This window comes from Nicotiana tabacum, chromosome 3, assembly GCF_000715075.1.
Source record: "Nicotiana tabacum cultivar K326 chromosome 3, ASM71507v2, whole genome shotgun sequence".
In the NCBI taxonomy this organism is placed as follows: domain Eukaryota; kingdom Viridiplantae; phylum Streptophyta; class Magnoliopsida; order Solanales; family Solanaceae; genus Nicotiana; species Nicotiana tabacum.
The window spans coordinates 170654799-170670812 of NC_134082.1; the positions used below are offsets into that span (position 1 = coordinate 170654799).

Below are 16014 nucleotides of genomic sequence, written 5' to 3' on the forward strand. Positions count from 1 at the left end.
TCCCATGAGTCTCGGATAAGTTTTGGAAGAGTTTTTGGAAGATTTTACCGTTTTGAGCATAAGCATGTAATGATCCAAAGGTCCATTTTTAGTTCTAGAGATCGAAATTTGATTTCGAGACTTCCGAATTTTTGATAATGAATTATAGGACTGATCTGGAAAGTTTGGTCTAATTTCATCAGGTCGCGATTGGGTTTTGACACGAAACATGAGTTAATTGTCTAACGAGCGAAATGGGTATTGAACTGAGCAAATGAGCTCCGAATTGAGTTTAGACTGAAGGGCTATGTTCGTATTATTATTTGTGACTCATAGGAACAAGAACCATTGAATTCTGAGTTCGTATGATAGAGTTAGAGAATTTTTAGTGAAAAGAAATGTTGCTGCAATTTTCTGGGCAGTTTCTGCATTTTTCGCACGTGTGAACAGTGACCGCACCTGCGTGAACAGTACCGTGTACAGTACCCCCGTAAATAGTCGTGAATAGTGTGAACAGTCGTGAACAGTGTGATCTGGGATTCGTCCCATTTTCCATTTTTACCAAATTGGAGCTCGGGGAGAGGCGATTTTTGGGAGATTTTCAGAGAAACAACGGGGTAAATATTCTTAACTTAATTTTGGTTAGATTACCCGAATCTATTACTAGTTTTGGCATTTAATTGGTGATTTTAGTTGGGAAAATCTTGAAAACCCTCTTGATTTAATTTGAAGATTTGAGGGTCGAGCTGATATCGGATTTTAGTAAAATTGGTATGGTTGGACTCGTGGTTGGATGAGGTTTCATATTCCGTAATTTTTGTCTGGTTCCAAAATGTGGGCCCTACGGGCGAATTTTGAGTGCAATTTCTGATTTTTAATGGAAAATGTACAATTTCATATGGAATTAATTCCTATAATTTTTATTAACTGAATCAAATTATTGTGGCTAGATTCGAGGCATTCGGAGGTCGATTTGAGAGACAAAGACATCGCGAGCTAGAGGATTAGCCGGTTCGAGGTAAGTAATGATTGTAAATACTGTCCTGAGGGTTTGAAACCCCGGATTATACGTCGTTGTGTTACTTTGAGGTGACTTGCACGCTGGATGACGAGCGTGAGGTAGAGCACCGCTGAGGATTATGACCTAGTCCATCCCGAACGAATATTTTAATGCGTATTTGATAGTTAATTGTTTGACATTATTATATTTTTGGGCTGTATGCCATGTTTGGGGCCTTGTGCCGACTTGTTGAGACCCTTAGGGGCATTTTTACTATCTTTCCTCACTCTATTTGTTTGAAAGCATATTCTCAGTCATGTTTTACCTGTTTAGTGCTCAAATCTGGCTTTATCACTATATTCTTAAAATGTGAAAATTGTTTTGGGATGAGTTCCCTGTTTTACTGAGATAGACCGAGGGTCTGATTGTGAGATTGATGACTGAGATAGACTGAGAGTTTGATGGTGAGGTTAATGCCTGAGCGAGGTCGAGGGCCTAGTTGTGAGGATTATATATCTATGGATCGGGTTGCACGCCGCAACAATGTATATATATATATATGTATATGGATCGGGCTGCACGCCGCATCGATACTTATATGGATCGGGCTGCACGCCACAGCAATATAGCGCTTGGGTTGTAGGAGCCCCTCCGGAGTCTGCACACCTCCAGTGAGCACAGTCGACTACTTATATAGATTGGGCTGTGCGCCACAATGATGAATGGATCGGGCTGCACGTCGCAACGGTTACTTTGATTTCAGTTATTGTGAGAGATATACGGATCGGGCTGCACGCCGCAACGGTTACTATATGGTACCAATTGAGCGTGAATGCTGAGTGCGAGTACTGATTGGTAAGAGTTGAGTCACGAGTGACAGAGAGGCTAGCCCGAGGGGTCATAGATATATACATGCATATGAGTGATGTTTTTGCCTGGTAGGCCTGTTTATGGACTTATTGATTTCACTCCTCTTTAAAGTGAATTTCTATCGAATATGTTGATTTATCGACTGTTTTCACTCATCTTTATATTGAGCCTCTGCCAGAAAGTTGAACAAATATTTTAAAACAACTTTTATTTAAACTGGAGTTTATGAGATGTTCAGAAATCAATCACTGATTTGGCATTGGTTATTTCCACTGAGATTTTTAAGTTATGAAATGTTTATGATTACTGTTTTGCCCGAGGGGCCGATTATGGCTTTAATCTCTATTATTATCTTAAATGGTATTGAACCCCTACCGAAACTGCTAGAAAGTATTTCAAAATGATTTTTACTAAAAGCTGGATTTTAAAAGGGAAGATTGACTCGTATTATGATTTGAAGGCCTGTTGTGGTTATTGAGCCTAACGTGAATGTGGATTCGTTGTTTCCTACTGCTCAGCCTTTATTTACTCTTATTACTTACTGGGTTGGAGTACTCACATTACTCCCTGCACCTCGTGTGCAGATTCAGGTATATCGGAACCCGGTAGCGGGTGTTGATAGCTCAGCCATGGAGTCATCAGAGTTAGCAAGGTGGTTGCATGACGTTCGCAGCACCGCTTCCTTCCCCTCATTGTTGTTACTGTATTTAGTACATTTTTAGACTTTTGTTGTATTCAGACCTTGATAGTTGCTCATGACTAGTGACACCCCGATGTCGGGCTGGTATTTTATTCCGCACTGTTATTCCAGGATTTTATTATGAAACATTGTTTAATTTAAAGACTTAAAAATGACTCTTAATGCTTAAATGGTTAAGGTGAGTGTTGTGTCGACTGACCTTGTCTTCACGAGAGGCGCCATCACGACCGGGCCGGTTTGGGGTCGTGACAGCTTTAGAAAAGTATAGCTTTTTAGTGTGTATCCAATCCAACACACATATATATAGAGGGGGGGGGGGATATACATTGTAGATTCAATGCAAAAATAAAAATTATAACATATAAAGATGACCCATGGAATTTTCTTGCAAGAAATACAAGTAAACTTTTTAAATAATATTGCAACACATCCTTGTCGGAGCATCAAAAATGTTGATTACAAGGAAAAGTAAAACACTCATACTTTTTATAATTATTTCTCTACAACTTAATAAGATATTTATGTATATTTTTGTAAGGATGAAGATTTTATGAAGATGGTTTATTGAGAAGAACATTATTAATTGTGATGACCCAAAAGGTCATTTCGTATTTTAAAATCCAATTAGGGGTTTCGAGGCCTTCAAAACCTTATCTTACTTCTCTTCGATTTGCGTAGGCAGTCCGGACGCGTTTCCGGAAAGCCTTTATGTGAAAATTTAAGAAAATACTAAGTTTTGCCTTTAAAAATAATTTAAGTTGACTTCGGCAATATTTTGAGTAAACGAACCCGGACCCGTGTCTTGATGGCCCCGGAGGGTCCATAATAAAATATGGGACTTGGGCATATGCCCGGAATAAAATTCTGAGGTCCCTAGCCCGAGAAATAAATTTTTGAAGAAAATTGTTAAACTGAAAATATAATAATTTTTGGAAATCGAATAATGTTTGATCTTGTTGGTATCGGGACCGTATTTTGGTTTTGGAGCCCGGTACATGTTTAATATGGTATTTAAGTCATGTTTGTGAAATTTGGTGAGAAACGGAGTTTAAATAACGTGATTCGGACCCTCGATTGTGAAAAATAGAAACTTTACGTGTTCTTGAGAATATTATTGATTTTGATGCTAAATTCATAGTTCTAGGTGTTATTTTGGCGATTTGATGGCATAAGCAAGTTCGTATGATGTTTTAAGACTTGTGTGCATGTTTGGTTTGGGGCCCCGAGGGCTCGGGTGAGTTTTGGATAGGCTATAGAGTGTTTTAAAACTTAAGAAAATTGCCGGTATGCTTCAGGTCTACAGACTTCACATTTGCGATGTCTGACTCGCAAATGCGAGCATCACATTTGCGAAGTAGCTTCGCATTTGAGATCAATAGGGATGGGAGGGAACCTTCGCAATTGCGAAGCTCGGGATCGCATTTGCGATAGGAACAGGTCGCATTTGCGAACACGTGTTCGCATTTGCGATGATAGCAGGTACTGGACATTCTTCGCGTTTGCGATGAAATGTTCGTATTTGCGGGTTTGCATTTGTGAATCTCTTATCGCAAATGCGATATTTGCAACTGTTCAAAAACGATTTTGGACGGGATTTTTGATTCATTTCTCAAATTTTCAAACTCTAAAATTCAAGAAGTGATTTTCCAAAGACCCTTTCTTCTCAAAATCATAGGTAAATGATTCTTAACTTATTTCTTTCAATCTATTTCATCTTTTTACAAGATTTCATCTTAGAATCTAGAGTTTTTCATGGTGGAATTGGGTGTTTTTGGGTAGAACTTAGGAATTTCAAAATTTAGGGATTTAGACCTCAAATTGAGGTCGGATTCCAAAATCAATTGTATAATTCGGGCTCGGGGGTGAATGAGTAATCGGGTTTTAGTTCGAACTTCGAGTTTTGACCAAGCGAGTCCGGGTCTATTTTTGACTTTTTGGAAAAAATGTTGGGAAACTTGTAATTATGCATTGGAATTGATTTCTTTAGCAATAATTGATATTTAAATTAATTATGACTAGATACGAGTGGATTGGAGGTGGAACCGAGAGGTAAAATGGTAATTGAAGCTTGATTTTGACCGTGGAATCGAGGTAAGTGCTGTGGCTAACCTTAGTTTGAGAGATTAGGGGTTGCTGCCTTATTTGCTACTTGTGTAGTTGTTGAGTACGATGTATAGGTGAGGTGACGAGTATTTATACGTTGGTGTCAGCTCATAGCATGCGAGTGAACCTTATACTTGTGACTATTGTGTTTATTTATACGTATTGTTCATGCTTAAACTGGTTATTCTTCATGTAAACAAATCATAATATATTTTTTCCCTGGTATTAGATATTTGTTGAGTATTGACTCAAGTTTGAGATTTATATTGTGAAGTTAAATGTTGAAACGAAGTTGTTTATTGATGATTCCCTTATTGGGTTATTATTGTTCCTGCTGTTTGGGTGAGAGTGTAAAGCAAGAAGGGTGATGCCGTGCAATGTTGAGTGAGTGATAAAGCATGAAGGGTAATGTCGTGTCATATTCTGTGAGTGTTAATGCACGAAAGGTGATGTCGTGTCGTATTCTGATATTGATAATGCACGAAGGATGATGTTGTGCCATGATTATGAGAGAGTTAATGCACGGAGGGTGATGTCGTGCCGTTTCTGTTATTTCTTATGGTAATGCGAGAGTAAAAGCACGAAGAGTGATGTCGTGCACGTGGTTATTGTGTTATTACTTTCGTTGGTTCAAAGTATGATATTCATTGTGTTTCTGTACTGTACTATTTTGAGAATATTCATAGTCCCCTCAACATGTTTTCCCCCTTTCCGTTATTATCTGTTAAATTTTCATTATTGCTATTTCTCTCGTATATGATTTATCTGCACAAGTTCATGTTATTTGTCGTGTTCTAGCCTCGTCACTACTTCGCCGAGGTTAGGCTCGTCACTTACCAGTACATGGGGTCGGTTGTACTGATACTGCACTCTGCACTTTCTGTGCAGATCCTAGTACTGGACCGCACTGATCAGAGTTTGGGGTGCTGCCTTCAGTCCACAAGAGACCCAAGGTAGATCTGTCGGCATTCGCAGACCCTGGAGTCCCCTTCCCTCTATTTTAGATTTCCTATCTCTTTTCATTTCGAGAACAAATGTATTTCTTTTAAACCAGTGTTTGTAGAAAGCTCTTAGAAGTTCGTGGATTGTGACACCAGATCTTTTGGGTAGTTACGTATTAGTGTTTTAAACTGTTATAAAATTTTCGCACTTCACATTTGATTAATTTAAATTGTTGCTAATTACTATTTGGGTTAATGATTAATGCATTAGAACTGTATCTGTTGGCTTACCTAGCATTCTAGGAGTTAGGCGCCATCAAGATCCCGACGGTGAAAAATCCGGTTTGTGGCATTAATTGAGGGTGTTATAATCCAAATAACACCTTTTTGTAGACAATTATACGATTCATTTTAAGAAGCAAGAATATGTAATTGAGGTTATGATTACAAACAATATAAATGTTAGACGTGGAGTTTTCCCAGATGGAAAAATACCTTTTGGCACTTGATATAACAGTGATTACCATTTATTTGCTCACTAAATTTTCACACTTGGTGCTTTAGAAGTACCACAATACTTCACTAATGTATTTATTCTATGTCTTGCAAGATCAGAGCGCATATTCCAACAAAATACTACTTTGAGAGCAGAAGCCGGGTAGTTTATTTCAAATTAACAAGCTAAGTGGCATTATAGAAACTATTAATCATACACCCACGTCATAAAGCAAGAAGGTTTCACATTTATCGATAAATTATCTCCTTCTGAGTTATGAAAATATAATTAATCATCTCCGAATTTTATCGCAAGCTGTATTAAGGATGAAGATTTCAAATTTCTTGTCAATATTGATACAAAAAATTGAGGAGATCAAGTTGCAAGACGTTTAATTGCAGAGAAGATACAATAAGTTGAAAATTTTAGTTCAATTAAAATTAAAGATGAAGAGATAAACAAAGAGATAATTAAGAAGACCAAATTTTTTGAAGAAGCCAATGGCAATCCAATATAATTATCACCGAAATGATAAAAATGAACACAACAAGAATACTATATAAAAGAAATTATTAAGTGAGTACACTTCATCATATTATTATAATAAAGTCAAAGCAAGTAAAAAAAAGTTATCACAAATTTGGTATATAAAAAAGAACCTGAATTTTATCGCAAATTGATGTCAACTAGGGATTGTTAAAATTGATAAACAATTTGAGGAGCTACAGGAAGTTGAAAAAGTTGGTGCAATCGAAATGAAAATGAAAATGAAGAGATAATAATGTAAAAGATCAAAAAGTTTTACAAAAAATAAAAACGACCCAATATAATTATCATTGGGACAGTGGAAGGGAACCTAAAAAAAAACGTTTTAAAGGGAGTATAAGGTTAGATGCACTTAATTACATGATGATTGCCATAAAATAAAATAAGTAAAAGAATCACACACATCTAACTAAACTTTAATTGTTTATCTTCGTAAAATCAAAAAATATACAATCTTTTTGACATCGGTAAACAAGTAATGATCCATGTTGATCATTCGCATAAACTTATATTTTATTTTATTTTGTATAATATTTTACTCAAATCATTGTTCTAATAATATTGATATAATTTAAAAAATTACTTCTTATATGATTGAAATACACGTGCCGAGAAACTAGTACTATATTAAAAGCACGAAGGCCATTAGCGAAATATCGTTCGCCTTTTTTTACCCTTTAAAAATAAATTTTATATTGGATAAAATAGTCATTTATAGTTTAAAAGTTAATATAAATGTGATGGAACTTTAGGACAGTAAAGAATGTTAAAGAAGATCTCTCCTTATAATTTATTATGGCAGCATTTATTATTTTAGCTAAAAAAAATTATTTATCAAGATCAAATGAGTGAAATTAATATTCATACCAAAATATTATTAAATAAGCAAATTATTAAAGTAGAAAAATATGCCAACCTCATTATTTGTAAATTTTTAATCAATTTTTTAAGATGTATTATTTTATAATTCTATGAATAATCGTAATAACAGTTTTTTAAATTTTATTATTGATAATTCTTTGAAGAATCATCATTCTTTTTTTGTTTGTTACTTATTAGGTCATAGAAATAGCCGTAATTTCTATGGTAATTGCTATAATATTTAATCTTTTAAGACGAAACAAATAAATTAAAATATTTTTTGTCAATTTTAGTACATAAATTCTTCAGCCTATTACAAGATCACGTTGTTGTCACGACCCAATTTCATTATAGGCCATGATAACGCCCAACACCATTGTCAGTCAAGCCAATGCGGAAATATTAATAGATTCTAGTTTTACTTTACTAAAACTGTTACAACAATTTCTTAATTTGAATTTAAAATACGTGATAACTAGAAACGTACAATAATAATTATACAATCCCAAAAGAATAGTCTATCAATGTATGTGCCAAGACTTGGTGTCACAAGTATGTGGGCATCTAGTAGAATATACAAAAGAATAAATCTATCCTACTGTCTGAAATAGAACAGACAGTCAAAAGTAAAGAGAGGCTCCATCATGTTGTTGAACGATATAGGAAGGGAGAAGCTCAACGTGGAGTCTCGGACTACGATCAAGAATACACCAGCCTGGTAACCAGATGTACCTGCCTCAGATCCTATACAATTAAGTACAGAAGCATAGTATGAGTACATAAATAATATATACCCAGTAAGTATCCTGTCTAATCTCGAAGAAGTAGAGACGAGAAGTCGACTTGCCACTTACTAGGGTCAAATAATATGAGAAAGTGTTATGCTAAGTATGGATAGCACAAATAATTAACAATTTATAACAAGAAGTAACATGTCCTTTCCTAGATAATATCACATTTAGCCATTTACATTTCAGGGTATATAACAAAGTTTAATCCACAGAAAAATATCGAGCAAGGAGCATGCGCAAATAGTGCCGAGGTCGTACGACCCGATCCAACATAAAAATAAAGTGTGCACTGCCGGAGGGTCGAACAACGCGAACCATAAATACATCTATTACCCCGCTCGCGAATCATACATGCAAATCGGTCAAATATAATTAAGCACAACAAATAGGCAGACAAAAATATATCAGGGGAGCAATTACTCACAGAAATGTCAACTTCTCTTTAAAAGGTTAAGAAAATGATGTTCCTCTTATTGATTTCATTTACCACATTCACCATGATTTAAGCCATCCAAATTAACCATAAAGTTATAAGAATATCACATAAAGCATGCTTTTGGGTCCTAGACTACCCGGACTTAAGCAATATAGTGGCTACGCAGGGACTCTCGTCACCTAGTGCATACGTAGCCCCCGCATTTAGTGGCAAATTATTCAGTTATTTCACCTATGGTGATAATTCCCTCTTACAAGGTTAGATAGGAGACTCACCTCGCTCCAAAGCGTACTTCCAATACCAAGGACATGCTCAAACCCTCAATTTGGAGCCGAACGATCCGAAACTAATTAAACGAGGTAGGAACTAGTCAATACAAGCTCAAGAGTTCACATTTTAATTACTAAAGTAATTTCCCAACCTTAAACACAAGTTTCCTAAAATTCGACCCCGGGCCTACGTGTCCGGTTCCGAAATTTTTCGAAGAAAGTTGTTCTTTATAACCTAAGGATCAATAATATATGATTTCTACTTCATTCCATAACAAATTTCGTGGTTAAATCTAACTTTTATCAAAACCCTAGGTTTTGCTCTAATCCCATGATTTTTCCTTAATTTTTGTGTGTTAATCTACACGAGGCTCAAGTATTAAACTAGAAATAAGTAGGATGAACTTACTTGAAGATGCTAGGTGGAATTTTTCTCTTTGAAAGCTCCCAAATCGCCCAAACAATGGTGGAAATGTGTCAAAAATGACATATTTCCGTATTAAATAAAGGTACTGCCTTCAGCGATTTCCGCACCTACAGTCAGGTGACCGCATTTGCAATCTCGCTTCTGCGAGAGGGGGTCCGCATCTGCGGAGTTGGGCCTGCATAGCTGCTTCTACGGAGAAGGAGCCGCATTTGCGGTTCCTGGGCTCCTCCCCTTGGCCCCTTCGGCGATGTGTTGACCGCACCTGCGGTATTCTTAATTTTTATTGGTTTTTGCTCCTAGTTCGCTAAATTAAAGCGGTCATGTTCGAAGTATTATCAAATTTATGTTAATTGACAGTAGTATATCATTTGCTATGTATCAAAAATTCCTTCTATTTGTAAAATTTATGTATAAAATGTAAATGTATATAAATACTATAATAAATATAATTTTTTATAATTACTGTCATTAAATTCTTTAATACACCATCAAGTTTTATAAATACTTTAGAATTGACATACGACGATTGCACGTCAAATATATATTGTATATGATTTTTTTTAATTATTGATCTGGGTACACGCGCAAAGCGCGTACCTTAACCTAAATAAAACAAAGGGTTATTACATAATTTAATAAATTAATAAAATAAAGGGTTGACCTAAATCGCGATTGAATGTATGACTATTTTGATGTTTGTATCATGCATATATCTTGATTATTTCTTGATAGTACATATTCAAAAAATTTAAATAGTTGAGATCTTTCTAAAAACAAATAGAGTTATTTCAACTCAACGAATGTGAAATACTTGGGAATCGTCTTGATTAAAGTTATTAGTTATTGTAATCTAATATTATTTTCAAGTATGAAGTTGTGAGCTCAACAAAGTAATTTACATTAAATAATTTTGCAAAATATTGGAGTACATCTTTTTTTCTTCAACTGTTCTTTTATTGGTATAACATTCAAAGCTCATCTTGGTGGTGACTTATTTTGCGGACCAAAAAGGTACTTATCGGATAAATGGAGGAAATAATATAGGTCAATATAATATTAACTAAATTTCTATGATTTAAGAGAAATAGAGGTTGTAGTGAATATTTGATTATCATTAGTTCGTTACAAGTATCAGTTCGGAAAGTATGCCGCCAATTATAGGAAACCTTCTCAAATCTGGTATATTATACGCTAGCATTCTCCAACCTAATAGGTTTTGCTTAGTGCATATCATTCTTTTTGTTGGATGAAAGTAAAATAAGTTAGTTACTTTGAAGAATTAAGTAGTTTTTTTTTTTTTGTGCAAGACATACAAAATAGCTTCACTGAATTTTTTTTGAAAATTTGTTATCGCGTCAAAAAGTACTTTAAAGTCAATTGGTGTTGGTTGCATTGCATTGCATTGCAAAGTCTTAGAAGCTGCTTACACTAATTAGTTCAGTAACAATAACAATCTATGTTTCTGCAACTTATTATGGTGAGTTGGCAAAATTGAAGCAAGTGCCAGAGCAAATCTGGGAAAAACCACTATGATAATTTACTTATCATTTTAAAGAATTTACAAATTTTAAAAGTTTTATTTTACAACTCAAATACATCTTTTGTATATTATTTATATTATCTTTTAAAAATTTATATTATTGACACATAATATACGCGCAACGCGCGTACACTAAAACTAGTATTTTAATAAAAATATAGATATAAATAAGTTAGAAATAAGGTAGCTTGAGAAATAAAAATAAAATGAACAAGAAAAGGTAATCATGGTGGTATATAGGATAGTAATTAATGCAGGACCTGTTTAGCTCTTTGGCTAGTCAAGGCAGTAATAGGCAATTTTGTAAATATTTTGAGCTGGTTAGGGAATTCTGGCCCTTGACCAAAAACGAACTTTCCCATTTTGGATCACAAATTTTAATTGTTAGCCTAAAAAGGTTATAATTTTGACATTGTTTAAGGTTATTACTTTAGCAGATAAATTAAATTTCGAACACATTAAGAATGTCACTTAATTTGGTCAACTTAAAATCTAATGCTAATTAGGAAGAATACTAAAGACATAGAATTCCATGTGAACAAATAATTGGATATTTATTTTTATTGAAGGAAAAATAAGTTTTCTTAAAGTGCCTAACATGCCATGCTTAGCTATCGGTAAACCATAACAATCTGAAGTTGTCAAAGACTAACCAATTTTGGTGTATTCTCACCGAATGGTGATCCATCTACCCTACCTTCTTCTTGTGGGGGTAGTATTGGGTTTTAAGCATTTTTATTGTCACCAAAAATTAAAATGACTTTAATAGTATTTTAATATTGGAAAATAACATTTGCTACTTAAAGTCTTCAAAAGCATAATTCTCAAAAGAAAATAAAGAATATAATTCTTGTACTTTCTCTTCCCTCAAACATGATAAAAAGGCATCCCTTTATGTTCAAGAATACCAATTTTTCTTAGGCTCAAAGTACTTTCTCATCCCTCAAACATTATAAAATTGCTTTACATATAAGACTTCAATTTTTTAAAATAAGTCTAAGTTTCTTTATTCCAGAGGACAAGATTCCATGTTACATGTGACATAAGGAACATAGTTCACTTTCATTTATTGCTTTTGAATTGGATATACAACTTCTCTTAACATCATTATTATATAATAACTACTCACTATAAAAAATCACGTTTTTTATGGAATAAATTTTCATACTATGTTATAATATATGTTCTCTATAACAACATTTCGCTATAAAAGCCAAAATAATCCGGAACAAATGAGGTTGTTATAAAGAGATTTGACTGTATAAATTTTAGTTCCAGCTTAACATTTCAAAGGAACATGAATTGACAGTGCAATCGACATCTAGTTTGTTAGTTGATGTTGTTAAAATTATACTCTGGACATTTTGGTTAAAAGAACCTTTCGAATAGTGATTTCAAAATCAAGTTTGAACCTAACCTATTATAGGAAAAAAATGGAGCAAGTGTCAACCACCAACCAGCTGCATTGCATTATTTTCTTTCTACACCTGTACTGCCATAAAAGAGGAAAATTTATTAAAAAGGACAAAAATTAATAAAACAGTCAACTTTCAAATACTTAAAAAACCTGTAAAGGGAGTGATATATACTTGGTCAAAATCTCAAAAATCTGAGGATGTTAGTATCTGCAACAGATTGCACATTATAAATAAATATCTATATCAAGTCCTTCACATTAAATATATAAGCTAGTGTACATTCTAGGCCAAAAACATAGACATGGCTCAACAAGAAATGTCATTTTCTTGGTTCAGTTTGCTTTCTCTTTTGGTATTCAAAGTGTTTGTTTGTGGTGTTTTCTCCTTAAATCCAAATGGAAGTGAGTACATTTCAGCTGTTGGGGATCCAGGGATGAGATCAGACTCGTTAAGGGTGGCGATAGAGGCATGGAACCAATGCAATGAAGTTGGAGAAGAAGCGCCCAAAATGGGAAGCCCAAGAGCTGCAGAATGCTTTGATGTTCTTAATTCTCAGCAACAGGGTCAGTTGAACTTCCTTTTTTCCTTTTTTTTTTTCTTCTTTTTGTTATTCTATTTTCTTGAAAGGGAGTCTTGACGTAACTGGTAAAGTAGTTGCCATGTGACCAAAAGGCCACGGGTTCAAGCCGTGGAAACAGCCTCTTGCAGAAATGCAGGTTAAGGCATGCGTACAGTAGACCCTTGTGGTCCGACCCTTCCCCGGACCCCGCGCATAGCGATAGCTTAGTGCACCGGACTGCCCTGTAATCTTATTTTCTTGGTTTATGTTTGAAATGTTTAATGTTTTTTGTTTCTATAGGGAGAAATTGTTCTGCCTGTACTAGAGTTCCACCCTCATTGGTACACAGAGTTACTGAAGAGGACAACTTGCTAGGGATAGGAAAATCTTTTGATGGATTAGATAAAAGGGCACTTTTTAATCCAGACCTTTATGCAGCAGAGAAAGAACTGTATTTAGGATCAAAATGTCAAGTTGATGACAAGCCAAATCCATGGCAATTTTGGATGATCATGCTTAAGAGTGGTAATATGGATACTTATGCTGCTAAATGTCCGAAAAACGGTCACAAAGTAGGTCCATTTGGTCCTCCTAGCCAATTTCCATGTTTTGGTAAAGGATGTATGAATCAGCCATTGATTTACCACAATTACACATATTTACAAGGTCCTAATGAGACTACACTTAAAGGAGGTTTTTATGGATCATGGGATTTGGATTCTGGTTTGAGCCAAACAAGTGTAAATGAGAACATTTCTTACTATTCTGTAACATGGCAGAAAGAACTAGGACAAGGAAGCTGGATTTTTCACCATGTTTTAAGGACCTCAACAAAGTATCCTTGGTTGATGCTTTACCTTAGATCAGATGCCACATCTGGTTTTTCTGGTGGATACCATTATCAAACTAGGGGCATGTCAAAAATTGTAAGTAAAAATATAAACTTTTTTTTGCGATTTTGTACATTTTTATGACTACCCTTTTGAAATGTTAAATTTTTATGCAGATACCAGAATCACCAAATTTTAAGGTAAGATTCACATTGAATGTGATCAATGGGGGAGGTCCAAATAGCCAATTTTATCTAATGGATATGGGAAGCTGTTGGAAAAACAATGGACAGCCATGTAATGGAGATGTAACTACAGATGTAACAAGATATAGTGAGATGATCTTGAATCCAGCAACACCATCCTGGTGCAAACCAGATAACCCAAAATTGTGCCCTCCATATCACACATTTCCTAATGGAACAAGAGTTCATCGAAGCGAGACGTCTCGTTTTCCCTATGAGGCTTATCATTTGTATTGTGCACCAGGGAATGGGGAGCATGTTGAGCAGCCTAGTGTTCCATGTGATCCTTATAGTAATCCTCAACCTCAGGAGATTTTGCAGATTTTGCCACATCCTGTTTGGGGAGAATATGGTTATCCTACTACCAAAGGACAAGGTTGGATTGGAGATCCAAAAACATGGGAGCTTGATGTTGGGAGGCTGTCCCAATCCCTATATTTTTACCAGGTTTGGATCAATACTCTCTTTTCTTAGTTTCAAAGTATACAATTTAGAGCAATTTTTGTCGGATTTAAGTTATATACAGTAACAGGTAATATTTTTTTATACTATTAGTACAGATTACTGATGCAAAATGTTTTTAATGCAGGATCCAGGCACTGTACCAGCAAAGAGGAAGTGGAGTTCAATTGACTTGGGAACTGAAATTTATAGAGACGCTAATCAAGTGGCAGAGTGGACTGTCTCTGATTTTGACATTCTTGTACCCAATAACAATTAGAAGTATTAAATGTTAAAAGAGCTCATGTTTTACCCATAAAGGATGAATGGAAAAAGATTCTAATGAATCCTTTCTTTTTTTTGGTTCTTGGATATTCTGTTATTTGAATTCTTTTTTAATTTAAGCAATAGTTTTTCCTTTTTTTCTTTTTTAGGCTTAAAAAGTGGAAGTGGTTGAACCAACCATGTTACAAACAACTGGTCGGGAGTGTAATTGGAGATTAGAAGTCAAACATGGAAGATTTATTTATATAATAATTTTTTCCTAAATGATAAAGGTGTCCTTAAGTGCTATTACAGTTTGTCCTGTCCTTTCATGTCGATTCTCACATAGCTCGTATTTGTTCCCAATATCAATTAATCAACTAAAACTTCAATATCAAAGAGAGTTAAAATTGAGTAATGAATATTCTGTTCCCTTGTTATGCAAAAGATAAAACAAATTTTCTTTAATTCAAGACAATCATATCCTTCCATTTGGAACAATGATGCAATCTCTTATTTCCTTAAAAAAAAAATTCAATATTACTATTCAGAGAGTTCAATAATTTATTCTTACATTCTTTTTTAAAAAAAAAGTTAAATATTTTAAGAAGTCGTAAATTTGTTTAATTTTTTCTTTTATTGCATCGGGGAAGGGGGAGGGAAAGAGGAATAATGAGAATCAATCCACTTCTTCGTGGAGTAAATTGATTGGCACTCGGTATTCACCAAATCGGCATATGCATGATATGTGTTTGAACATAGACTTTTCTTACTTAACTATAATTAATTGAGGCTGAATACATACGGAGACACTTAAAGTTGACACGATCTTTCATTTAGACACCTGAACTTAAGAGAGTTCTTATTGAGCATTTTTACTACCTGAAACTTATTCCAATTGAGCACTTATTTGACAATCAGTCAAACTTACAAAGTTTGTGCAATACACTCGCTGATGACGTGGCGAATGACGAATAAAAAAATGACATATATTATTTTGAGTAAAAAAAAAAGAAAAAACTATGTTAAATCTATTTAATAAACAAAATAAAATAACATTCTAAAAAAGAAAAGAAAAGCTTAATTTACACCCAACCAAGAAAGAAAACATTTAAAAAAATTGAGAATTGGTGTTCTGGAAATCAGTGGTCTCAGTGATCTTCACTTTTTTCATGTGTGTTCTTGTTCCAAGCACGATTTTAATCCAAATTTTTAAGAGAAACTCCTCCAAATTTGTTATAACTTCAGCTAAAGATTCCCCATGACGACCCGAAGACAACCCCAATATTAATTTCCCA

The 16014-nt window shown here is 34.5% G+C and overlaps 1 protein-coding gene across 1 annotated transcript; it reads left to right on the forward strand.

Annotated features, from left to right (window-relative positions):
- Window positions 1-12511: 12511 nt before the first annotated feature.
- LOC107800030 (uncharacterized) lies at window positions 12512-14946 on the forward strand. Its single transcript, XM_016623174.2, has 4 exons — window positions 12512-12940; window positions 13237-13862; window positions 13943-14458; window positions 14601-14946. The coding sequence occupies exons 1-4, from the start codon at window positions 12679-12681 to the stop codon at window positions 14730-14732; spliced, it is 1536 nt and encodes a 511-aa protein (XP_016478660.1). The 5' UTR covers window positions 12512-12678; the 3' UTR covers window positions 14733-14946.
- The last annotated feature ends 1068 nt before the right edge of the window (window positions 14947-16014 follow it).

Coding starts and splice junctions, on each gene's coding strand:
- LOC107800030 (XM_016623174.2), top strand. CDS start 12,679: ATGGCTCAACAAGAAATGTCATTTTCTTGGTTCAGTTTGCTTTCTCTT. Junction 13,863..13,942: donor CTAGGGGCATGTCAAAAATT/GTAAGTAAAAAT, acceptor ATTTTTATGCAG/ATACCAGAATCACCAAATTT. Junction 14,459..14,600: donor AATCCCTATATTTTTACCAG/GTTTGGATCAAT, acceptor TTTTTAATGCAG/GATCCAGGCACTGTACCAGC.